At 42.6% G+C, this 25,856-nt stretch overlaps 1 protein-coding gene across 6 annotated transcripts in view; it reads left to right on the top strand.

The window, feature by feature from the left end:
* The window catches only part of SLC12A8 (solute carrier family 12 member 8), a 71,607-nt gene that overhangs the window by 37,631 nt on the left and 8,120 nt on the right, over positions 1-25,856 (top strand). For all 6 annotated transcript variants that reach the window (XR_014158891.1, XM_081871712.1, XM_081871711.1 and 3 more), the window contains 5 exons: positions 2,595-2,708; positions 9,565-9,652; positions 10,492-10,579; positions 22,795-22,941; positions 23,991-24,660. Coding sequence is in view for 5 of the 6 variants with exons in the window: in XM_081871712.1 (XP_081727838.1) it covers positions 2,595-2,708; positions 9,565-9,652; positions 10,492-10,579; positions 22,795-22,941; positions 23,991-24,660 (1,107 nt within the window). In the remaining variant the exon portion in view is untranslated. The remainder of the gene's footprint in view (positions 1-2,594; positions 2,709-9,564; positions 9,653-10,491; positions 10,580-22,794; positions 22,942-23,990; positions 24,661-25,856) is intronic.

The raw sequence follows: 25,856 nt of genomic DNA, 5'->3' as shown, positions 1-25,856 counted from the left end.
CAAAACTCCCCACCACTCCCCCAAATTGCAAGCACTGTATAGTTCAGTGATCATCATCATCGGCTATTTTCAGTATAGCATGGTTGAGTGTTGCACTACTGCTTTCTCTTCACTTCGCTCAGCTTTAACATTGTCAGCTGACTTTATCTTGAATTTGACCCAAAACTTGACTAATCTGTAATGAAGTCCAGGCTTCGCAGAACTTGGCATGGTGGATATCCTTTCGGCAGTTGCATAATGGCTCACCCTGCATAACCACTGCTCACTGGCAGCTTATTCACCTCTCAAGGCGTTTTCCAAGTTCTCAAAGCATTCGGCCAAAACCTCAAACTCTTCCAAACCTTTAAGGTGTGTCCTTTACTCCGAAGCACTAAACACTCTAACATCCCAAAATATGTGGTTTTTTAAAAAAAAATCCAGTCACCCTTACACAGAAGTTAAAAACTGCAGAAACGTAAACGTTTCCTAAGTTTCCTGTTCATTTGCTGAGGGAAGTCAGTGAAGGCTACGGGGTATTTGCTTCTTTTGCAATGGCACACTACACACCGGGGGTGTGGAATGTGAGCACAGCCTCTGTGCTAAATCTTGTTGTTCACTCCTCTGGGATTCTTTTCCTTGCTGTGCATGACCCTGCCTAAGAAACCCCTCCCAGGGAGCCTTCAGTAAAGTTTTATAGCAAAGTCTGCCTGCAGATTCCATGAATAATAGATGCCAAGTCCCGGGTTTCATGGATCAGTGATTATCGTTTTAAGGCATCAAGAAGGATACCCTTTTCTTTTTCATGAAGGCTAAAGATGGTCACGGAAATGTGTAGCTTCATTTGACCTCCGTGACTTTGCCAGATGTCAAGGGGCCCAGACTCTGCCTCAAATCCAGAAACAGTTGAGATAAACTTGAACTGCCCTAGTAGAGACCTGACATTTCCCAGGTCTCTTTGCCTGTTAGGTGAGATTTCTTCCGGGCCAGAGAAAAGCAATTAAGGGTGCAGTCCTATACACACATAGCTAGGGATGAATCACAGAATCATAGAGCTGGAAGGGACCATGAGGGTCATCTAGGCCAAACCCCTGCAATGCAGGAATCTTTTTGCCCAACATGGGGCTCGAACCCACAACCCTGAGATAAAGAGACTCATGCTCTACCAACTGAGCTACTCTTTGGATAAACAGCATCAAACACAGTAGAGCTTATTTCCAGACAGGAATAGCCAAATCTGTCCATTTCAGCTTCTCCTGGTTGCTCATTTTTCCAATCGTAGATTCAGTTCTCCACATGCCCACTTCAGTTTGCAGATTTTAAAAAAATAAATAAAAGTTAGCATGAAGATTCAGCAGCATTTTTGTACAAATTGTACATATTTTTTATATGTAATTTCCCCCAATATGCACATTTTTGCAAACCGATTTCCCTTATAATGCAATGTATTTTGCATGTTTCCCTCCCCAATAATGTATGAATTTATACTCACACTTTAGTATATGCTTTTTATGCACATTAATTGACTGGAGAGCTGCATTGCAGAATTCAGATAAGTGTGAATTTTGAAGGATGGCTGTTTTTCAGTTCATGTTTTGTTTCAGAAAGTGTGAATTAGCTTAGTTTGCCTTTGAATGTGAACTGAATTGAGCCCCCCCCCCCAAAAAAAACACACCCTCTTCCAGGTACATGTGATTTTTTAATTGTACTACTGTATAGAAGTGGTAAACCAGCTACCACTTGGATGTAGGCTATATAAACAATTCCTAAAAACCAGACATTACTTTCAATGCCTTTCCTTGAATGCTGAATAAAAAAAAAGATGCAAATAATTCACAGATTCAATTCATTGTTGTATAATAAAAAAAAATACTCAGTTCCAGCCATAATAATTGAAATTCAGCTAATGTAAAGGGTCAGGTAGTCTCAAACTGGGAATCTGAGCTTCAGGACCAAAGTGTCTTCGCCTCTCGATCACTGTGGTATCTGGTTGAACGAAGGACCTGCTTGTTTTCTGCAATGCAACTGCTTTGGGTGGCCAGAGGGCAGTGCTGCAGCTACCAACTCAGTAGGATCAGGTGATACAAGGAGCAAATGAGATTCTACCAGTCCTATAAGCCCCTGGCTCTGGAATAGCTTTTCAGTCTGAGCAGCCTGATGCTTTGCCTCCCTTCCAGATCACCATCTCCAACACTGATCAGGATTTGAATATTCTAATGATACAATTTTGCTGGCTTTGCAATTTATGATTAAAATAGGCTTGTTAATTATCCCTGATTTCAATACATGCTGGTGTGTTGTTGTTGTTGTTGTTGTTGTTTTAAAAAGAACTCTTTCCTATTTATTCCAAAGCACCACAGTCCAGAAACATGATAGATGTCTTATTTCAGACTTGATAGTGCGGTATTCCCCTTCAACATTTGCTGTCATATCTTTGTGATTCATTAACAATGCAGTTGCCTTTTTCTGACGCTCGTGGAAAGTAGACTATCTCCACAAATAAGTAGCAATGGAAAACAATAGGATATGATGGGGATGGTGTAAATAAGGAGAGCATAAATAAAGACTGCAGCAGGCTATGACGTTAAACATGTGTTATTTTACTTTGAAACATGCAGAACATGGTTTCATTGGTTATTCAGAGGAGCTAATGTTGAATAACACGCTGCCGAACTACAGCCCGGGGGAGTCTTTCTTCACTGTGTTTGGAGTGTTCTTCCCAGCTGCTACAGGTACCGTAGAATTGTATAAGATGCACTTAATAATTCTTGTGGTTGTAAGTGTGCTACACAAATACAGAATCCTAAACATCTCCCTTGTGCTTTTTTAAAACCCCTAAGATTACAGTCCTTATTCTAGTGAAGAAAATTTGGGAGCAATATCTATTTGCTTTAAAAGTTAAACACCCACCCACCCATCCACACTAGTGGTTGTGCAAAAAGGGATGACTTCTGAACTCTACATAGATCTCTGTCTCTTCTTTTGACTTTTCAGTCTCTTTTCCCCACCCCTCTCAAATGTCTTGTGTATTCTTTGCTATGTCTTTGATGAAAGCAGCAGAAGCAGGATTGGCAGCCTTGCCCTCAGAACGTTCTGGAATGTTTTTGCGGGCTGTTTATTTGTTGGCTTGTTTCTGTACCTTGCTGCCCATGCCCCCAGGGGAACAATAAAATCAATACAATTAAACTCCACGATGGCAGAAATAGACCAGCCATACACCAAAGATAAATTGGAAACCTATCACAATAAATGTTGGCCTGAAACCTGTGGAATTAAGACACTGGCAGTTTTAAGATCCCTTTCCTAATGATCCCTCATGTGGTTTTCTCCTTTTCCACAGCTGCCACACACTAGGCCAACATTTTCATTGAGCTACTCCAAGTTTCCTTTCCTGATCACTTGCCACCAGCTCAGACTACATCAGTCTGCTTATTAGGATTCTTATACCACCAGGTGCATCAGCTTAAACGATGACAATGAATTTGCCATTTTATTGCCCATTCACCCAGTTTGGCACCTTTGGAGTGATTTGTAATCACCTTTTGTTTTCACCAACCTGACTAATTCGACGTCATCTCACTACTCACCACTAACTCCAGATCACCTATGAACAAGTTTAAAAACACAGGCCCTAATACAAATCTTGGGGGGGAACAACACATTTTTTTCACATCCCTCCATTGTGAGAACTGTCCATTGACTCTTGCTCTGTGCTTCTTGTTCTTTAACCTTTACTGATTTCCCAAGAGGATCCACATGGTGGCTAGGATTGCTCAGGAGCCTTTCATGAAAGTCTGTTGGCTCACCTCCAGCTACATGCTTGGTTAGTACCTGAGTAGAGACCATTGTTTATTTTACAAAATTTCCTAAAATTAGAGATAGAGATAGATAATGACGGGGAAGAGGCAGAGAGAAACCCCATACATAATGCCGAAGCATAGTCGCTTTGCATCCAACACAGGCAAGTTTAGAAGGAGGAATATTTATGAGTGCTGCAATAAAAATTACCCTCAGTGTTGTTAAATGGTTCTTCACTCTTCCTAATTCTTGGCAGCTAGGAAAGAAGCCAAACCTAACAGATATAATTTATTTCAAAAGTATGGGTGAATTATTACTTCATTAGTACTAGTAAAACCAGTAGCTATGCTAAACACTCTCCCTGAGTGCAATTTTTTGTGTTAAGAATGTCATTAATTTGGTTGCTACCGAACAGCTTCCTCTTTATTCTTCTAGTATGTTTTATAGCATTTAGCTTCTCACAATGGCCGTGTGTCAGTGGCATGTGTAAATTAAGGTCCCGTTCCTCTAGCTAGCTGTGTTCAAATAATGCTTGCAGGAACTTGGCATGAAGAAGAACCCCTCTTGAGCATTTGGAACCTGACATTGCCACAAACTGCAGACAACTAGATAAGCAGCAACTCAAAAATAATGTAGGAGTATGAGCTACAGACTCAGAAAACTGTTTCAGCTAGTAAGGGGAGAGGAATAAGTAGAGAGAAGCCCATGAAGAGGGCCAAAAGTGAAAGATAGAAAAAATTGTGAAAGTATACTTAATCCTAAACCTTTTTACAAGTCTCTGTTCCACTGAAACAAAGTTTAGGACTAGTTTGCTGTGAGAGTAAAATGTTTTATCACATGAGAGCCTTCACTTTGCCATCAGTGAAATCATCATGTGATAATGATAATATGCAATTAATGGGTAACTGGTCCCACTTAATGGTTGATTCTGTAGCACTGGTGAAGCCACATGGGTATGGATCATATGGGAGGCCAATGTGGAAACCATGTAAGAGCAGGATAGAAGCACATTTAAGAATGAGCTGGAATTAAAGCGACTCAGAGCAAGAGAAACGCAGGTATCTAGAGAGAACCATAGGAGGAATTGGATAGTTTCTCAGGCACCAGAACAGATTTTAATTCTGAAGCCACAACATACTATTTTTATTATTAGTGTTAGTAGTAGTAATATTCAAGGGGCCTAACAGTAATCAGATGACATTGTGATGTAAGTGTAATCAGTGTCTCAAGACTTTCTGTTGTTTTTTTCTACAACAAACACGGCTTCCGCTCTAAAATGTATTATTGCAACGCCATCATTCACTTACTCCACATTAAGACTGTTTAGCCCATAACAAACATGGCAAACAGTCACTTGGTATTTCCCGAGTCTGAACATTCTGTAGGAGTCCTACATTCTAGAGAATTTCCATAGAATTTTGTTTTTGGCATTGGTCTAAATAGCCAAAGATGAAAATGAAGCTGTGTGGATGCCTGAACTCCCCTCTTAAGAAAGCCTTAAACATGTGACCCACCAACCCAAACCTAGACCACCAGCCAAGTATTGTGGCCTGTGATGAGCTTGACAAATGCTCTTGTTTTATATTCCCAGACAAACATTAGAAGAAGTTTTATGAAGTCCTTGTTGGGCTGTATAGACTGAGGGGCGCTTTTCACTTGGAGGCTAATACTGCAAGTTATTCTTTAAGATCCTGCGATATAGAGCTAGCACATAAGATGTGATGAAGGATACTATAATAATAATAATAATAATAATAATAATAATAATAATAATAATAATAATAATTTATTTATACCCCGCCCATCTGGCTGAGTTTCCCCAGCCACTCTGGGCGGCTCCCAATCAGTATTAAAAACAATACAGCATTACATATTAAAAACATCCCTGAACAGGGCTGCCTTAAGATGTCTTCTGAACGTCAGGTAATTCTTTATCTCTTTGACATCTGATGGGAGGGCGTTCCACAGGGCGGGCGCCACTACCGAGAAGGCCCTCTGTCTGGTTCCCTGTAGCCTCACTTCTCGCAATGAGGGAACCGCCAGAAGGCCCTCGGCGCTGGATCTCAGTGTCCGGGCTGAACGATGGGGGTGGAGACGCTCCTTCAGGTATACAGGACCGAGGCCGTTTAGGGCTTTAAAGGTCAGCACCAACACTTTGAATTGTGCTCGGAAACGTACTGGGAGCCAAACGTACTAGCACCAGTCTCTCTTCTTTTAGTGTTCTCTGGGGCCCTGATTGGACCCTAGTCAAGGTTTTTGCTTCTTTCTAAAATCTGTGTAAACCAGGCCTAAAGAACCTGCAGTCCTCCAATATGATGTTGGATTGCAGCTCCCATCACCCCCGACTATGAACTATACTGGCTGCATGATTGAAGTTGGAGTTCAACAACACTTGGACGGCCACAGGTTCCCCGGAGGGCCACAAGTGTAAACCATTCTAGATCTGACAAACGGTTTGCAAACTTTTTACTTGCAAGCCAAAGGTTTTTCACTCAGATCTCCCTGCATTTTTATTTAGACTCCTATCCTCTCTTGTGTTTGACATAGACTGCCCATTTATTGATCTTGGTCCCTGTCTATAATATAGTGTCATAACAAAACATTTGGTTAAATGCAAATTGTGGTGGATAATCTTACTGGCAGATCCATGTGGGTGGTACTGAGTATAGTGTGTAGATTTAAGGAACCATGCTCTTAATTTACCAGTGAGTGTGGTTTAGCAGCACTGGAGTTTGCCAGTGGCTGGTTTTATGCCTGGATGCACCTGTTAAGCTGAGAATAAATGTAAGGAATTGCTTTGACATTCTGAAATGGCAGAAAGCCACATGAGCAATATTTTCAGAAAGGCCATTGCTTTCTATGAAAAAAAGATGAGGTTCTGACTAATCCAAGCCCATTCTTCATCTGAAGCTGCGATTCCAAGTGTGGGAGGAAGATGGAAACAGAAGGTGGTTTAACTACCTCATCCAGCAAAGGGAGACTATGTACTTCCTTCAGTTCCCACCCCCAATTTGTAGCCTTACCAATATTGGAGTTCCAACGTTGTTAAGGGAAAGGCTGCAGAAGTTCTAATGGTGGTAGAGAAAGGATTTCTGACTTCAGATATCCCTGTCAATGGTTAAAGCTCTTTCCCTTTTTTCTGCCCTTGGGGAGAGAGAGATCCTGTGCTCCCTATAGCCCCTGGGGCACTCTGCCAGGGACCTTAGGATTGCAGAGCTAATAACTTGAACAGCCTGGCAGAGGCAACTGCAGCTCTAGCTACACAGATGGAGCAGTCTTGTTCCTACTTCAGCATGCCAGAACCAAAGGTCATAGTTGGGTCTCACGGTAACGTAGAGTTCTGCAACTAAGTCACTATCTGGCTCCAGTGTAGTTAAATCAGACTAACGTGTCGTTTCTAGAGACTGCTTGGACCGAGAATAATAACAATACGGTAATGAATTGAAGGTTGTGGATTAAATTTCATTCTCAGTGTCTTTGGATTTTTTGTTTATCATGCTCCACTGATGTAAGTAACAGTAATATTACTTTATTTTATTGCCACACGGCCAGTAATGTCATGCAGCTCTGCTCCTTTCTTTGTAATAGATATTTAAAGCATTTCAGATGAAGCTACTGGCTTTCTTCCCGAACATTTTGTAATGTAATAGTAAAGATGTGGCTCTGTCATTCAAGGAATTAAACTGTTGCATGAGAAGTTGTGGGTGTGGGAGATGTTGATTTTACTGAATTAGTTCAGAAAGATTGCAACAACAACCACAGATAGTTTAAAAATACTGAGAGGGAAAGCCATTCCAGATGTAGGCAGACAGGATTTTTTTTTACCATACACGTGTGTGTGTGTGTGTGTGTGTGTGTGTGTGTACAGAAATGTATTAAACAGTTTGCTCATTTGGGCGGAAATATGTACTTGCAGAGTAATCCTAAGCATGTTTGCTCTGAAGTGAGTCTCCCTGGGTTCAATAGGATATGGTCTCTCCAGTGTTTTTAGAATTGCAGCCTTAGGCATTCCCAAATATGGCCCCTTTGAAATCCAAGCATAGCTGATACTAGAATAGGCTTTGTATGTTAATGCCAGGCCTGGGCATGGTAACGTATAGGTAGCAAGAATGGACATTATGGTAGATTGCACAGAGGCACCCAATATTATTCTGGAAACTGCATTCTGTGTTAGCTGCACTTTTCTGGCAATTTTCAAGGACAAGTAGAGTGTGCTACAGTGATCTAGGCAAAAGGTTGCTAGAGCATGCAAAACTGTACATGTTATCTTGGTTGAGGAACAGACATAGCTGGCAAATCAGCCAAAGCTGGAAGCAGGCACCTCTTTGTTTATGGCATTTATATACTGCGTTGTGTACATAAAAATAAACATTTCCCACACAACCTTAATAAACCAAGATGCTGTATGTACCCTGTAGCATTGGAGAGGACCTTGGGACCTGTATCAACAGTCCTCCTCATCTTGCCATCCTACAATAGGACCACAGCCTAAACAGGATCACAGTCTCCATCCACTGGGAAACTCCACTGGGAAACTCTCCAGAGTACTCAAGAATCAGTTTCCATTAGCCTTTGAGAGCAGACCATCTGAATCGGTCCTCCATCCCAGCAGGGAGTGACTGCTGCTAAAAGTACAACCTTTAACAGAAAACCGGTTTTACAGAATGGGACAATCTTGAAAGTATCAAGCAGCACCCAAACACTGTTGGATTGGGGTGTCCTTTCTTGGGTTGGAATGAGACAGAATCAAAACAAGCAGAGCAACCAAAGACTGTCTTGGTAGTAGAGAAAGATAGCATTTGAACTGAGACAAAAATGACGGATTGCTATTGTGTGAATGCAAAACTGAGGTAAGAATGAAAGGCCCAAGTTAGAGCAAAGAAGGTGGTGATTATTGATACCGTAAACTGACTTTTAGCTTGCCCACACTTCCCTTGCCCCGCTCCTTTCCCAGGGAAAACTCGCTATAAATCGGAACAAACAGCAACCCACTGAAAAGCCGATTGCTGTTTGCTCCAGTTAAGTCCTAAGGAGTGGTTTTCCCTGGGGAAGAGCAGTGGGACAAGAGGAAGTGCCGATAAGCCCTTTGTCTGAGCTGCTGTAAGCTGTAACATAGGAAACTGCTCTTTCGGTTCAGTTCTAGTGCCTTTTTACTTGGAAGAAAGATGCATGTTGCAGGGTGCTGGGTGCTGGGTAATCCTTTCCCCTGCATACTGAGTGTATGTATGTGACTGTTGTCTTATCAAATAGTTACCAATTGAACGTTTTGCAATTAATTCATTAAGGAGAGCCCACCTATACCAAATTGGTAGAGGGTGGGTAACAGTAATCACAGACATAAAGGGCAAATGCTGGATCCCTTTGTCCTGAAGGCTCATGATCTAAACATTTTGTAACAAGAGTTATCTTGTGAATGTGTCAGAACCTATAATCTATTTGGAGTACACTACCCACATAATATGTGTGGCCTGTTTGAATGATTTGCAGAGTTGAATGTCAGCAGTCATTTGGAGAGGGGACTGCTTTCAAGTGATAGTTTTGAGATAAGCCCTTTTTTGTTTAAATCTCTGCTTTTTCTTCCAGTGCCATTGTCCAGTCTGGAACAAAGAACCTCTTTGTGGGCATGTAGTTCGTAGCTTGTTGCCACTGGATACCTGATGGCTTAATCACAAAGCTTGTATACATGGCCCTGATATCAGCATATGCACCGGTGATGTTTTTAAAAAGGCTACTGTCTTACAGCAATCTAACACAGTGTCCTCTTTATTTTCCCGTGTTCCCAAAACGCAGGTGTGATGGCTGGGTTCAATATGAGTGGTGATCTCAGGAAGCCTGCAACAGATATCCCTCTAGGATCCCTATCTGCTATAGGTGTTTCGTAAGTCCCTTGAAAACAAGGTGGTGGTGCTTATGAGGAAACCTCCTGGTAACTTTCTTTCTGTCATGTGTGATATAGATTATTGTAATATGAAAATAGATTTATTTATTACCTGACAAATCAAACCTAGGCAGACAGTCAAAGAATCTTCCTGGGCAGCTTAGCAAAAAGAATAATGAATTGATGTTTGTCCCCCACCTTCTATTTCTGATTTAGAGGATATATAAGAATTTATGGATGCTGAGATTCTTCTGAAATGGATATAAATCTTAAAAGAAAAGAGGGGGAGAGCCCCAACCTCTTCCTCTAGTTGGGGGAAAAAATCCACAAGGAATATGAAACAAACAGGCTGAGTCTTTCTCTAACATCCACCACAGATCCCTAGATAAATTCCACAGCAAATGGATTTTTAGAAATAATTCTTAAATTAAAGGATCCCATTGGATTCGAATTTATAATAAATGAGATACACTGCTACCTAAATGATATTTCTCACTTTGGTTTACAGATAAATACTTTGATTTGTAACCAGAGATTGTGGCACAGTAGTTAAAGTACTTGACTATACTCCTATATGCTTTGTCTTACTGGGTAATATGACTGGTCAGATCTCACCTGTGTCTAGTTCTGGGCACCACTTGTGCAGCGACTCAGATGGGAATAGCAAGGAAACAACTATTAGAGCATTTTCAGAATGTAGAACAAGGACGATTACATGCTACTATCATTGATTATTTACTTAAGTGGATAGTTTTATACTGTAAGGCAATGGATGCCTAACATAATTTAGAAAAATAATTTATATGCTTGACACTAATATTTCTTTTATTTCTTTGCAGGTGGTTTCTATACATAGTATTTGTTTTTTTGTTGGGAGCCACTTGTACCCGGGTATCACTGCGCTATGATTTTATGATGGCAGAAAAGGTAACTAACTGAGATTCTCAAGCTACATAAAACGGATGGATTTGAAAATGCATAATTGAAAACTTGCATATTTGAAAACAAGCTATAGGATTTCTGTGTCCTGGAGCTTGAGTCTGTTCAGACTAAAAGCTAAATCATAGTCTGGCACTATGTAGCTGAGTGCTGGACTTGTGCACTCTGTCTTCCTCCCCTTGTGTGATCTGATTTGCCACCTCACTTCCTCACTTTAGTTTGCATTTGCACTGTCTAAACTAGGCTTACTATGGTTTACACAAGCCAAAGTCTACGTGGTTCAGGTGTACAGCAAACTTATGTACAGCAAGCAGCATGCAGACCTAGTGGTGGGAGGAAAAAATCCTTAAATAAGAGACACGGGGGAATGATTAATGGACTTCAATGTCTGTACACTAATGTGCAAAGAATGGGAAATAAGATGAGCTTGAGCTCTTGGTACAGTGGTGCCTCGCAAGACGAAATTAATTCGTTCCGCAAGTCTCTTCGTCTTGCGAGTTTTTCGTCTTGCGATGCACGGTTTTCCATAGGAATGCATTGAAAATCAATTAATGCGTTCCTATGGAAACCGCCTTCCCCCGACCTCTTCTGGCGGGCGGCATTTTAAAATCGCCCGGGACAGCGGAGGACTTCTCCGCTGTCCGGGCGATTTAAAAGCCCCTGGGAAGGCAAGCAGGGGGGACAAAGACTTTTGCCCCCCGCCTGCCTTCAGAAGAGGTCCAGGACAGGCTTCGCGGACCTCTCCGCAAGCAGCGGGAGCGCTCCTCAGGCTTCGCGGCCCCGCCGCCCGGCTTCGGGACATCGTTCCGATGCCAGGCGGCGGGGGGAGGCTTTCTCGCCCCGCCGCCCGGCATCGGGACGATGCCCCGAAGCCGGGCGGCAGGGGGAGGCGTTCCTGCCCCGAAGCCGGGCGGCGGGGGGAGGCTTTCCCGCCCCGAAGCCGGGCGGCGGGGGGAGGCGTTCCCGCCCCGCCGCTCGGCTTCGGGACATCGTTCCGATGCCGGGCGGCGGGGGGAGACTTTCCCGCCCCGCCGCTCGGCTTCGGGACATCGTTCCGATGCCGGGCGGCGGGGGGAGGCGTTCCCGCCTCGCCGCCCGGCATCGGGGCATCCTTCCGAAGCCCGGCGGCGGGAGGAGGTGTCCCCGCCCCGCCGCCAGGCTTCGGAGGAGGTCCGAGGACAGCGGGGAAGACGAGCTGCGCTTCCCCACTGTCCCGGAGATTTCCCTATGGGCTGTCGTCTTGCGAAGCAAGCCCATAGGGAAATTTGTCTTGCGAAGCGCCTCCAAAACGGAAAACCCTTTCGTCTAGCGGGTTTTCCGTCTTGCGAGGCGTTCGTCTTGCGGGGCACCACTGTACAGCAAACTAAATATGACATAATACTGAAACCAGGTGGGATAAGTCCCACGATTGGAATGTAATAATGGAGGGATACAATCTATTTCAGAGAAACAGACCAGACAAGAAAGGAGGAGGAGTGGCGTTATATGTCAGGGATGTGTATACCTGTGAAGAGATCCAAGATTTAGAACCTCAAAGCCAAAGTGAGAGCATTTGGGTCAAAATTAAGGGAGAGGAGAATAACAGGGACCTCATTGTGGGAGTTTACTATAGATCCCCAAGCCAAACAGAGGACATAGATGATGCCTTCCTGGAACAGATGGCCAAGCATGCAAAAGGAAGGGAGATAGTAGTAATGGGGGACTTCAATTACCTGGATATTTGTTGGATGTCAAACTCAGCCAAGAGCATAAGGTCAAACAGATTCCTCACTGGCCTTGCAGACAACTTCATTGTCCAGAAAGTGGGAGAAGCAACAAGAGGAACAGCCATTTTAGATCTGGTCCTAACCAATGTTGATGACCTGGTTAGTGGGGTAGAAGTGGAAGGATCATTAGGCGCGAGTGATCATGCTCTTCTGAAGTTTACTATACAGCGGAAAGGAGCAGCCAAGCATACTAGGACTCAATTTCTTGACTTTAAGAAAGCCGACTTCATAAAACTTAGGGAAGTGCTGGGTGAGATCCCACGGACAGTAATACTAAAAGGAAAGGGAGATCATGATGGCTGGGAGTTTGTTAAGAGGGAGATAGTAAAAGCACAACTTCAGGCAATACCAATGAGACGGAAACATGGAAGGTGCCTAAAGAAGCCAGGGTGGCTATCTAAAGAACTTTAAACTGAGTTAAGATTAAAAAAGGATGTGTACAAAAAATGGAAAAGGGGGGAAACCACCAAAGAGGAATTCAAACAAATAGCCAGCACGTGTAGAAACAAAGTCAGAAAAGCTAAAGCACAGAATGATCTCAGGCTTGCGAGAGAGGTTAAAAGCAACAAAAAAGGCTTTTATGGGTATGTTCGTAGCAAAAGGAAGAACAAAGAAACAGTGGGGTTACTCGGAGGAGGAGATGGTGAAATGCAAACAGGGGACACAGAAAGGGCTGAACTCCTCAATGCCTTCTTTGCCTCAGTCTTCTCCGATAAAGAAAACAATGCCCGACCTGAAGAATTTGGAGCACATGATTCAGCAGAGGAAACACAGCCCAGAATAACTAAGGAGATAGTACAAGAATAGTTGGCTAGTTTAGATGTATTCAAGTCTCAAGGGCCAGATGAACTGCATCCAAGAGTATCAAAAGAACTGGCATATGTGATCTCAGAACCACTGGCAGTCATCTTTGAGAATTCCTGGAGAACAGGAAGACTGGAGGAGGGCAAACGTTGTCCCTATTTTCAAAAAGGGGGAAAGAGAGGACCCAAATAATTACCGCCCAGTCAGTCTGACATCAATACCAGGGAAGATTCTGGAGCAGATCATTAAGCAAACAGTCTGTGAGCACCTAGAAAGGAATGCTGTGATCACCAATAGTCAGCATGGATTTCTGAAAAATAAGTCATGTCAGACTAACCTGATCTCGTTTTTTGACAGAATTACAAGCCTGGTAGATGAAGGGAATGCAGTGGATATAGCCTACCTTGATTTCAGCAAGGCATTTGACAAGGTGCCCCATGATATTCTTGTAAAGAAGCTGGTAAAATGCGGTCTTGACTATGCTACCACACAGTGCATTTGTAACTGGCTGACTGACCGAACCCAAAGGGTGCTCATCAATGGTTCCTCTTCATCCTGGAGAAGAGTGACTAGTGGGGTGCCACAGGGTTCTGTCTTGGGCCCAGTCTTATTCAACATCTTTATCAACGACTTGGATGATGGACTCAAGGGCATCCTGATCAAATTTGCAGATGGCACCGAACTGGGAGGGGTGGCTAACACCCCAGAGGACAGGATCACACTTCAAAACGACCTTGACAGAGAACTGGGCCAAAACAAACAAGATGAATTTTAACAGGGAGAAATGTAAAGTATTGCACTTGGGCAAAAAAAATGAGAGGCACAAATACAAGATGAGTGACACCTGGCTTGAGAGCAGTACATGTGAAAAGGATCTAGGAGTCTTGGTTGACCACAAACTTGACATGAGCCAACAGTGTGATGCGGCAGCTAAAAAAGCCAATGCAATTCTGGGCTGCATCAATAGGAGTATAGCATCTAGATCAAGGGAAGTAATAGTGCCACTGTATTCTGCTCTGGTCAGACCTCACCTGGAGTACTGTGTTCAGTTCTGGGCACCACAGTTCAAGAAGGACACTGACAAACTGGAACGTGCCCAGAGGAGGGCAACCAAAATGGTCAAAGGCCTGGAAACGATGCCTTATGAGGAACGGCTAAGGGAGCTGGGCATGTTTAGCCTGGAGAAGAGGAGGTTAAGGGGTGATATGATAGCCATGTTCAAATATATAAAAGGATGTCACATAGAGGAGGGAGAAAGGTTGTTTTCTGCTACTCCAGAGAAGCGGACACGGAGCAATGGTTCCAAACTACAAGAAAGAAGATTCCACCTAAACATTAGGAAGAACTTCCTGACAGTAAGAGCTGTTCGACAGTGGAATTTGCTGCCAAGGAGTGTGGTGGAGTCTCCTTCTTTGGAGGTCTTTAAGCAGAGGCTTGACAACCATATGTCAGGAGTGCTCTGATGGTGTTTCCTGCTTGGCAGGGGGTTGGACTCGACGGCCCTTGTGGTCTCTTCCAACTCTATGATTCTATGATTCTATAATTCTCAGTCAGAGGCAAGAGATTCTACCCTTGCTCCCTGAAGCAGAGCAACATGTTACACATGTGATCAGTATATCACACAAATAGCAGCAGCAAGTATAGATCACAGGTGACCAAACTATATGAACTATATGCTCCAGGAAGAGTTAGAGGAATGGGGACAGAGAAGGGACTTACGAGGTTTTTGGATTTCCCAAACTTCTCTTATTCGTTTCAAATGCCTGTAGTGATCATAATGTAGTATATTGTAATATATGTAGTATATTATTTATCTTTATGCACCAAGCCTCATAGATACAACATAGATACAACTCTGCATACTGTACATCTGCAGAATTTTGTTTATTATGCAGATCAAAGTTTTATTTATTTACTTTTCAGCATTTGTACGGTACTCCTTAGGCAGCTTACAATAAATGGCCATTTGTTCAACAAAAATATGGGAACTGCTGCCTTAAAATTACACTTTGTAGCCAGTATGAAGGTCTACTTCCTTTTGGAATATCCCACACAATTTACTGTGGAAAACTGATTTGGGCAGCTTACATTCTCTTACAGATCTCAGTATTACCTCTTAACAGAGGGATTGAACTAAGAGCCTTAAGAATTAAAGCAGGCCAATATTATCAAACAGCAAATGTTCTATATTGTTCAGTGTCTCCTATTCCTTCACTGGAACCCCAGACCAAACTGAAATTGCTAAATAAAATTATAAAGGCTCCCTTTCAGAAAGTCAATCTTACACTTTCAGATTTAGCCCAGCATAACTGCAGTGAAAGTTAAGAGGATTATTAAATACTAGACATTCCATTGTGATATATATATATGCCAATTTGTAGCTATGAAGTCTGATATAAAAGGTTTCCTTTTAATTCCCCATTCTAGCTTATTGTGATTGAAATTAGCACTTCATTGTTTGAAAGTCCAGGGAGACATCTTGAGCTAAAAGGTTCCTGCATTGCAACAGATTAGATTAGATCAGGCATAGGCAAACTCGCCCCTCCAGATGTTTTGGGACTACACCTCCCATCATCCCTGACCACGGGTCCTGCTATCTAGGGATGATGGGAGTTTTAGTTCCTAAATATCTTGAGGCCCGAGTCTGCCTATGCTTGGATTAGATGACCCTTGTGGTTCCTTCCTACTCTATGATTCTTTGGTTCTTTGCATCCTTAAGGATGCAATTCAGCAATTTGCCCTTACATGTTCAAGAACAGTTTCTTAATACTTCCAGGGCATGGTCTGAGGACACATGATGTTGCCATCTTGTTGAAGCTCAGCAGATATGGGTCTGGACCAGCACCTGGATGGCAGACTACATGTTGGCAGGTGTAGCCAGGCCCTTTGCAGCACTGAGCCTCTCTCCAAATGGCAGTTCGTCAGAGCCAGAGGGAAATCTCTGTTGCATCGTATCTCACACTTCCCAGTGTGTTTCATGTCACTTTCCTTATCACAAAAAAGTCCAGTCTTTTTGGGAAGCAGGTTTGCTGCATAAGACCTCCCAACCAACTATAATTGCACAGCCTCCGTTTTCTGGCACATGATTGACTCCCACCCCAAAATGGCGAAAGTCTGGAAGCACCCTTGGAGAGCTCTCTTTGCTGGACACTTAGCTGTTGATTCATCATATTTTGTTGTGCAGTAAAAAAAAGGGGGGGGAAGGATAGCAAGCTCAAAGAATTTGCAACCCACCAAACTAAAAAACCCCAAACCCCTCCTGATTTTGCTGCCAGCGTGAGACTACAAAAACAGGGTTATTGAATAGCCATTCAATTGTAGCCTGCCTTTGGCTTTTGGTTCACAAGTTATTAACCATCACAATCCATTTTAATCCTGCTGTTCCTCCAATGATCTCAAGACAACTCCTATTTTCTACCATGTTCTCCTTACAACAACTTGTTAAGGCAGGTCAGGTTGAGAAATAGTGCCTGGTTCACTTTGACCCAGTAAGCTTCCTGGCTGAGCAGGGACCTGAGCCAAGATCTCTGTTATACCGCACTGTATTCCTGTTGTGTAGGCAGGTATTAAACCTGTAGACATCAGACCAATCATGATGGAGCTCTCTTACTTGGTCTGCTAGAAAGTAATCCCCTGTTGTGAATGCAGTTCACACTGTGTTCTGGTCTAGCCAGCCTTGTTGTCATAATGTGTATTTAATGGGTCCAGCACAGTAGAAAAGGAGCACACTTGGCTGTTACCTTTAGCAAACAGAGAGAATGCAAGCCATATGGAAAATGCTAGTTTAAATTTTGCTTTTTTCGGAAAAGAGACTGCTCAGCAAATTCTTTTGGAAAGAAAGCTTGAGCCCATCTCTATTCAACATGAAAACACAGGAATCAGGAGACAAGGGCTTTCTTTCTATTTTGAGCGATACAAGGTGCTGCTGATGTAATAAAAGGATTAAAATATGCTGACAGAATTGCACTTTGCTGGTCTTGCGTGGCAAATGTAATTTGTGAAAAATAATGTGGTAGTATATTTGTCATTTATTCTTAAAGTAACATTGTCATCAAATGCAATTTTGTTAAACTTAAGAGAGAAGGAAATAAAGTAAATGGGATATTAGAGGTGATCAAATTTGAATTAAGAATTCCTTGTGAAGAATTTGTCTTCATTGAATGGTGTGTGTGTGTGTGTGTGTGTGTGTGTGTGTACTTTTGAGCTTTTCAAAAGTACTTTTCAATGAAAAGACAACTTCCTTCCAAGTTGTGAATGGAATGTCAAGTAGCACTTTCAAATACAGACCTTTTGGGTAACTGAAATTATATGCGAATCTTGATACAATCCATTGTTGGTTTTCGAATGCACAATGAGATGACTTTTAAAAATGTATTATGATAGTGGGTAGCAATGCTATTTTCAAATCAGTTATTTATTTGTTCATTTTCCAATTGAAAACTTATATTCCTTGCCCCCCTCCCCTTTCCTCTGTTCTTTTTCTCTGTCAGCAACACAGTTTTGTATATGAAGAAAGAAGCTTAGTTTGGTTTTGTGTGGGCTTTATTGGTTTTGAAAGACTGCAGGAATTCTTTGATCTTCCTGGTCCTGCAGACTGCTTTCATAAGCAGAAACAAGCTGTGATCCTAAACACAGTTACTAGGAAGAAAGTCCCATTGAACATAGTGGGGAATACTTCTGAGTAAATGTGTAGGGGTTGTACTTCTATGATATGCCATATTTTCTTAGGTGATATATAAACATAAAACTGAATGTTTTCTTAGGAAATTATATAATTATTATTAAATGCATGTCAGCTATAGAAGGCTTGTAATTCAGTGGTGTGGTTCATTGGTAGAGCATCTGTTTTCCATGCAGAAGTTCCTGGTTCAATTCCCTACGTCTCCAGGTAGGGCTGGAAGCATCTGCTGTCTGAAACCCTGAAGAGCAGCTGCTAGTCATCCTTGACAGTACTGAGCTTGATGAACCAATGGACTGACTCCGGATAAGGTTGCTTCCTGTGTTCAGTCCGCATTTAGAAATTAGGGAATACGAAGGGGAGCATGTTGTCCCCAAATAACAGGTGCTAACTGAGCACTAACTGTTCTTCCCATGGAGACTTCCGGTCGGCGCCAGCGTTTAATGGCGGTCTTTGCCTCGAGCTCCGAGGCAGGACTGCTCCGCGAGTTCGGGTCTTACCCGCTACGGCAAGCGGGGGACCCCTAAAATCACAGGCGCTGAAGCCTGTGAACAAGGAGATTCGGTGGGCACCTTTGCGCCCCCCGGTATCGTGAAAGAGCCTTTTTAAAGGCTCCGGAGCGGCATCGGGGCGAGCGCGGTGCTGAGGATCGCTACCCAGCTTGCGGAGTGAAGCCGCGTTGCCATTGACGGAGAGCGCCGATTCCTTTCTGAAACTACTGATTGGCAACAACAACACCCATGAGTAAGAACGGAAAATTAAGGAAACGGGACTTTAAAAATTTAGAAGATTTGGCTGAAAACGGGAAAGGCAAAATTAAGGAAGTCAGCTTCCCGGAACTGCATGAGTGACGGAGCAATGAAAAGATTGAGCTGTATTTAAAAGGAAAGTTACTTTAAACTCTATTAGACCGGACATCGAAAGGATCTCCCCCCTGTAGAGCAGGGGAAGGGGGGGGGAAACAGAACTAATTTAACCTGCTAAAAGAAAGAAAGAGTTATGAACGGGGAAGTTTCCGCTGCCGACACCTCTGGCCAGACTGCCGGAGCAGCGATCGCCTAGAGAAGGAACTGTCAAATGAGCTGTCAAGGTTACATTATTACCAGATTAATGAGACATTTAAGCAGGACAGGAAACTAGGATTCCAGAAGGAGAGGTCAAAGCTAGAAACAGAATTGTTAGAACCCAATACTAAGAATCTGTCTAGAATGTATAATCTGCTGCTAAAATGGAACACACAGGATGAAACGGTCAAATCAGCTATGATTAAGTGGGCACAAGACATTGGTCATGATATTATGTTTGCTGACTGGGAGCAGTTATGGACCACAGGTATTAAATTCACGGCATGTAGTGCCTTAAAAGAGAATATAATGAAAATGATCTATAGATGGTACATGACCCCAGTCAAGCTTGCAAAGATATATCATTTGCCCAATAACAACTGTTGGAAGTGTAATGAATGCGAAGGAACTTTTTATCATCTTTGGTGGACCTGCCCAAAGATTAAGGCCTACTGGGAAATGATCTATAATGAAATTAAGAAAATCCTTAAGTGGACATTTGTAAAGAAACCGGAGGCTTTTCTCTTGGGCATGGTAGGCCAAATGATTCCAAAGAAAGATAGAACATTTTTTATGTATGCAACAACAGCAGCAAGAATTCTCTTGGCAAAGTATTGGAAGACTAAAGAACTACCTACTCTGGAAGAAGGGCAGACCAAGGTGACTGAATTTATGGGACTGGCAGAGATGACCGGCAGAATTCGTGACCAGAGGAGAGAGACAGTGGAAGAGGACTGGGAAAAATTTAAAATTTATCTTAAAAACTGTTGTAAAATTTCGGAATGTTAAGATGTCAAGGGATTTGATATAAAGAATTACAGCTGTAAAAATTTAAGATTAAGAAAATTTTTAAAGAGAATTAAATATAAAAATGGATGAAGGATTGCTAAAAAATTTTAAAACAAGGATGCAGTGAAGGGGAGGTATGGGGAAGCCGTGTTATGTTTGTTTGTTTTTTGTTTGTGTTGTAAAATTAATAAAAATTATTTAAAACAAAAACAAAAAACTGTTCTTCCCATGTAAGAGAACTTCCCTCTGAGATTGCTCGGTGCAATAGCAAAAAATAACAGTAGCACCTTAGAGACCAACCAAGTTTGTTATTGGTACGAGCTTTCGTGTGCATGCACACTTCTTCAGATACAGTCATTTCAGGGTTACAAACGCTACTTCTGGGTTTTGGTGGTCGTGCATGTGCAGAAGCGCCAAATCACAACCTGCGCGTGTGCAGATGCGCCGCTGCAGGTTGCGAACGTGCATCCCGCACGGATTACGTTCGCAACCCGAGCGTCCACTGTACACTGCTTCAGTGTATTTGAAGAAGTGTGCATGCACATGAAAGCTCATACCAATAACAAACTTAGTTGGTCTCTAAGATGTTACTGGAAGGAATTTTTTTATTTTGTTTCAACTACAGCAGACCAACATGGCTACCTACCTGTAACAAAAAATAACAGGTTAGTGTTCCCAATCCAGGCTCAACACCCTTGGTTTGATGAATAGCTCTCCCTGCATGGCACCCTCCACCCCCCAGTGCCCCCTCAGCAACTTCAATCCTTGTTTCGTTCTAGCCACATGATCCAGAATTGGTGCAATTTATCCTGCGGATGCTTAGCCACTTCAATGTTCCTCCCTCTCCTCATCTTCCCTTAGCAAACCCAGAAAAGGAGCAGAGTGTTTACTCATGAGGAGCAGAAACAATGGTAATAGTACCCAGATGTAGTAGTAGTTTTGGTAGTGTGTCTAGGCCTAATGACAGACGGGGTGCTGCTTACTTGCTGTTAAGCACCTGGTGTGCTTTTACCTGGTCACATCTCATCTGACTCCTGGGCAAGCCTACTCTGTCCACTGTTTTAATATATTTGCAGACCTTGCTTGTATCGAGTAGGGAATATGTAATGCAGAATGAGCTGAGGTCTCTAGCTGTTCTCATGATTAGAAAATAAACATGAGATAGATGTTCTAGCTTTATTTTGTTTCCTTTTGTTAGTACGCACAGAAAAAAAGTTAGTTGGATTACCAGATCAAATGGTGAAAAATGCAGTTTTTCTAATTGCAAACTGCTTAAAGCAATGGTGCTGCAGTCCTATACCCTGTTGGGAATAAGACCCAGTAAACTCAGTGGGACTTACATCCAAGTAAACATGTGCAAGGTTGGGCTACAGAGTTATTCTTTTCTAACATAGTTTGAGAAGAAAGTGACTTGCATGTTTAAAACAGGAAAGGAAAAGGACCCAATCCACTCAGTGCTCAGTCTTGCACAACCCCCTTGATATTGCACAGGAGCCACCTTTTGAAGCATACATCCAAGATCAATCACTCTGCACTAAATCATTTAGAACGTGTTTCAGAAGAACACTTTGATATATATGAAATATCTGATCTGGTTATATTCTATGTAAAAAATAAACATCTATAACATTGATTTTCTTCATTAGGCAGATAGATGGGATTGTTTTCCGGCTATCGGGAGGCTTTTAGCTTTCTGCGTCTTTTCCGGTTTGATTATCTGTCTACAGAAGTGCACTCCCCTGAAATAAAACTCTCTCCAGGCTTCCTTCCAGTATGTAAATGGAACTGAGAATCTGCTGCATTTCCTGTAAGCTGTGCAGGTTTCTTGCTGCTGCTAAGTGGAGCTTTTTCTATGGGATTGCTTCACTCTGTTCATAGCTCATACTTGCTAGCTATGCAGGGCAAATTAAAGTGTGTTCTTTCATGTTAATTAGAGATGAAATATCCACCAGGATGTTTTCCTGGGCAAGCTGCACTGAAATCCTACATTTTAAATTGTACTTAAACAGCTGCCATTCATTTCAATCATTTCATTTTAGGAGAGCTTCCCAATGGATTGGGAGCCATCCTCCCCGCACCCGCCTTTTTGCCATGTTCTTTAGAGTTTAGATTTCAACCTGATCATAATTATATTCACTTAGAAGTAATTATTCCTAGCATACTATGTTTTAACTGTTCAAAGCTCTGCACGTATATTGTCTCTATCATCCCTACACCAGCCTTGTAAAACAATCCTGTTACCTATAAATTAACAACAGCAGCTGAGGCAGAGAAAACAGAAGCGCATGCTAGACCACTTGCATGCAAGGCACTCCCACTATTCTTTGGCCCTCCCCAATAGAATCATAGAGTTGTAGAATTGGGAGGGACTCCAAGGGGCTGGCTAAGCCTGGTGGCCCATGCCTACTTGCAAATTGCTGATTAGGCGAGCAGGTGGGGCCAGTTACCCAGGCAGAAATCTCGGCTCAGAGGCTTGCTTTGCTGCCCAGGAAATAGTCCTAGGGACCTCCCACATCAGATCCTGGCATGCTGGGGAGTGCCAGTCTGCAATGGCTACAAGAGAGTGTGAGTAGACTTGGTGAATTCATGGCTGAGATGAGATTTGGACTCCAGATTTACCAACTCATCACCATACTATACCAGCTCCCTTGTGTAACCCCACAGATGTTCAGAACTGGCCCAGGGCATTTTGCTGTCTGATGTGGAACGGCAAATGACACCCCCAATTGAGGTGCACAAAAAAATCCCAGAAGCATGTCTTCCTAGGAGCAGAAGTACAATAAAACAAATGAAATACATAACACATTGTGTCCTTTCACGACAACTAAGACTGTGCACACAATACCTTTAAAGCACATTCTTAGCACTGTAGTTTGTTAAGAGTTGCTGGGAATGGTAACTGTGAGGGCTAAACTACAGTGGCCAGAATTATTTGCAGGAAAGAATGCGCTTCAAATGTGCTTTGAAGGTGTAACATCTGTTCAGCTCAAACAGCTGCTTGAGGCAGCCACACCACTCAACCTAATGGTAGAGCCAGCCCTGTAATGTATGCAGCATTAGTCAAGAAACATGCCAATTTTTGCTTTGTTTCTTTTATTTTAGGTGTCCTTGGTGGGCTTCTTATTCTTACTTGGTTTGTACATTTCATCTTTAGCATCCTGCATGGGAGGTCTGTATGGAGCACCTCGAATCCTTCAGTGCATTGCCCAAGAAAATGTGATACCGATACTTGCATTTCTTGGACGGGGGGTATGTAAACATGGAACATAGACTAATCCGCCTTTTCTTTACAGTACACAAAAGTTCAGACAAGCATACCTTTGGTTTATCTCACCAGAGTAGTAGCTAGCTGCTAATTAAGTTTCCAGAAGCAGAGGGATATTTAGATCTCCATTCAGTCTGAGCAGGAAGCACTGTAATCTTCCAAACTTTGTGTAAGAGAAAACCCAAACTAGCTTCTAAACCATGAACTTTATTTGGAATGGACCCTCATTCCACATTGTTCGTACCTCATCTGCTACCTCTCAACATATTCTTGCATCTTTCTTTGCCAAATGATTCTCAAGCTCTTTTGTTGTTTGTTTTAAGAGGGAAGGCCTGTGGTGAACCTTTTCTCTCCAAGCTGGAATTCAGAAACACTCTAGAACACAGGCACTGTTTAATGTGAGGGTCCGCATTTAACTTCTAAAGCTAATGCATCGCAGTGTTTCTCTTTGATCTGACAGACACACTTGCTGCCTCTGTTTGTGTACTTTTTGTTGTTGTTTACAATTAATAGCTGCTGAGCAGGGGCAGGGAAGGGATTTGTAATGAAAGTGTGGGGAGTGAGCTAACTCATTCCTCCCCTAGTGTGGCTACGAGAAAGGAGATTCTGACTAAACATCAAGAAGGACTTTCTGACAGAGCTGTTTGACAGTGGAACGGACTCCCTTGGGAGGTGGTGGACTCTCTTTCCTCAGAGCTTTTTAAGCAGAGGTTGGATGGCCATCTGTCATGTATGACATACTTGAGATTCCTGCATTGCAGGGGATTGGACTAGATCAGTGTTTCCCAACCTTGTGCCTCCAGCTGTTTTTGGACTACAATTCCCATCATCCCTTGCCACTGGTCTTGCTAGTCAGGGATGATGGGAATTGTAGTTCAAAAACAGCTTGAGGCACAAGGTTGGGAAACACTGGACTAGATGACCCTTGGGGTCCCTTCCAACTCTACAATTCTATGAATTCTATCTGCAAAGATTCTAATCAGATTATTACCCATACATAACAATATTCATATTCTTTCTGTTCTAACTATAGAAAGGACCAAACAAAACCCCAGTGGCTGCAATCTGCTTAACAAGCCTTATCACCATGGCCTTCGTTTTCATTGGCCAAGTGAATGTTCTCGCTCCAATTGTCACCATAAACTTCATGCTTACCTATATTGTCGTGGATTACTCCTATTTCTCTGTCTCCATGAGCTACAGACTTCAGCAGAGCTCCAAAAAGATACTGAGAGAGGATTCCAAGGTCGTGCTCAGCTGTTCTCGGCCTTTAATACTGGACAAGCCATCCTGTTATGGATCAGATGGAATAATGCAAGGCCGATCCGATGGCACCTTGCTAGAATTCACAAAAGACATGGATCATATTTTTAGGCCTCCCGGCCAAGACCCAGGGGCCAATCTTGAGGGAAAAGAAAAGGACATGGGTGTTAGCCAAATGGCCAAGCCCAGGAAGCAGAAGAAGGCAGTCAAACAAACGTTACAAGACAGCTTCCTCTTGGATCTTGGCAATAACATTGCCTCTACCCAGGATCTTTGCAGTGGTGACCTGGAATCCAGTGACAAAAGTATGCAGAGCTTTTCAGAGCTGAATCACCAGGATGAAGAGAGTTCTGCTGCTGTAGGACCCAAGCGGAAGCAAGACCAAGACAGAGGCCAGCATTTTGAAGAGAGGCACAAAACTGCCAGTCACCAAGTGGAAGGTAACAAGAAACACAATTAAACTTACCTTTTAAAATGAAGAATATTGCTGGTACTCCTCCATAGGCAAGGATGGAAATTGGTTTTACAGGGTCAGTCTGTCAAACCTGGCAACAATTTATCCTTTTTTTCATAACTGTAGAGTCAGTTTTAATGATTCACAAGAGATTCTCCTCTAATTTGCCTGTGGAAATGTTGCCCAGATTTAATTCAGTGCAGGAAGATTTACTATTTACAGTGTACTGCGCCAGTAGTCTACATATGAATCCTTTCACTGTGAGATGTATCGCAACATTTATTTTTACCTTGACATGGGAGGTAATTGCTTCCAAAAGTTAACATCCTAAACATCAACTCTCCATTCTTTACAAGCAGAAATGATTGTGGTGGTCTTCATCAGATAATTCTGATTGTGGTCTAGAAACTGAAATTGTTCGGTTTCATGCCCGTATATTTTTCCCTTTCCAAAATGTTGCCTTCTGCATAATTGTAGTGTGAAAAGGACCTGAGGCATGCAGCGTTCAGTAGCTAAGCTCAGCAAAAGCTCTCCTTACCTAAACAATCTTATTGGAAGATCTCATAAGTTGGACTGCTGTGTTATCTGAATGTGAATAAATTCTAAATTCTGTGAGCAGAACTAGTTGTAGCATAATATATTGCGATTGGCACAAACCGTGTTTCCAAATAATTGGGATTTTCATTTTCATAAGGAATACAGTAATAGGAAAGGGATGGAGAAAGGAGAAGAGCTGGAGTACTGGCCAGCTTTATGTTCTGCACGTATAGTGATATATTTATGTTCCTCTGAAACCTTGGAGCTTGTCAGGGAAGCCTCATGCCAAGAAGGCCACTCCCTCAGCATCTATGTGAGTAGCCCCCTTGTTGTCTTGATTGGCCAACAAAGGCTGGACTGTAGACAGGAACAAAAACATCTGCTTAGTAGTGGGGAAATTGTTACCTGAGCCTCTCCAAACCCCTCCTCCAGAGGAGCTGCCATTGAAGAATCCTTTAATTTTAGCCCCTTTCTTAACTAACCATCTTCAGTAGGCTCTCCTTGCAGAGATTTTGGCTCTTGAAGCAGACTAGGGCTTTCTTGGGACTTTCACATCAGAGAAGGAGAAAAGTTAGCTTGCTGTTTCTAGAAAACTTCAGAACAACACAGTACCAGATACTTGAATTGTATCCTCTGAAAGCAATA

This window comes from Podarcis erhardii, assembly GCF_964252035.2.
Source record: "Podarcis erhardii genome assembly, chromosome: 1".
NCBI classification, from domain to species: Eukaryota; Metazoa; Chordata; class Lepidosauria; order Squamata; family Lacertidae; genus Podarcis; species Podarcis erhardii.
This window is presented reverse-complemented; position numbering and strand designations above follow the sequence as displayed.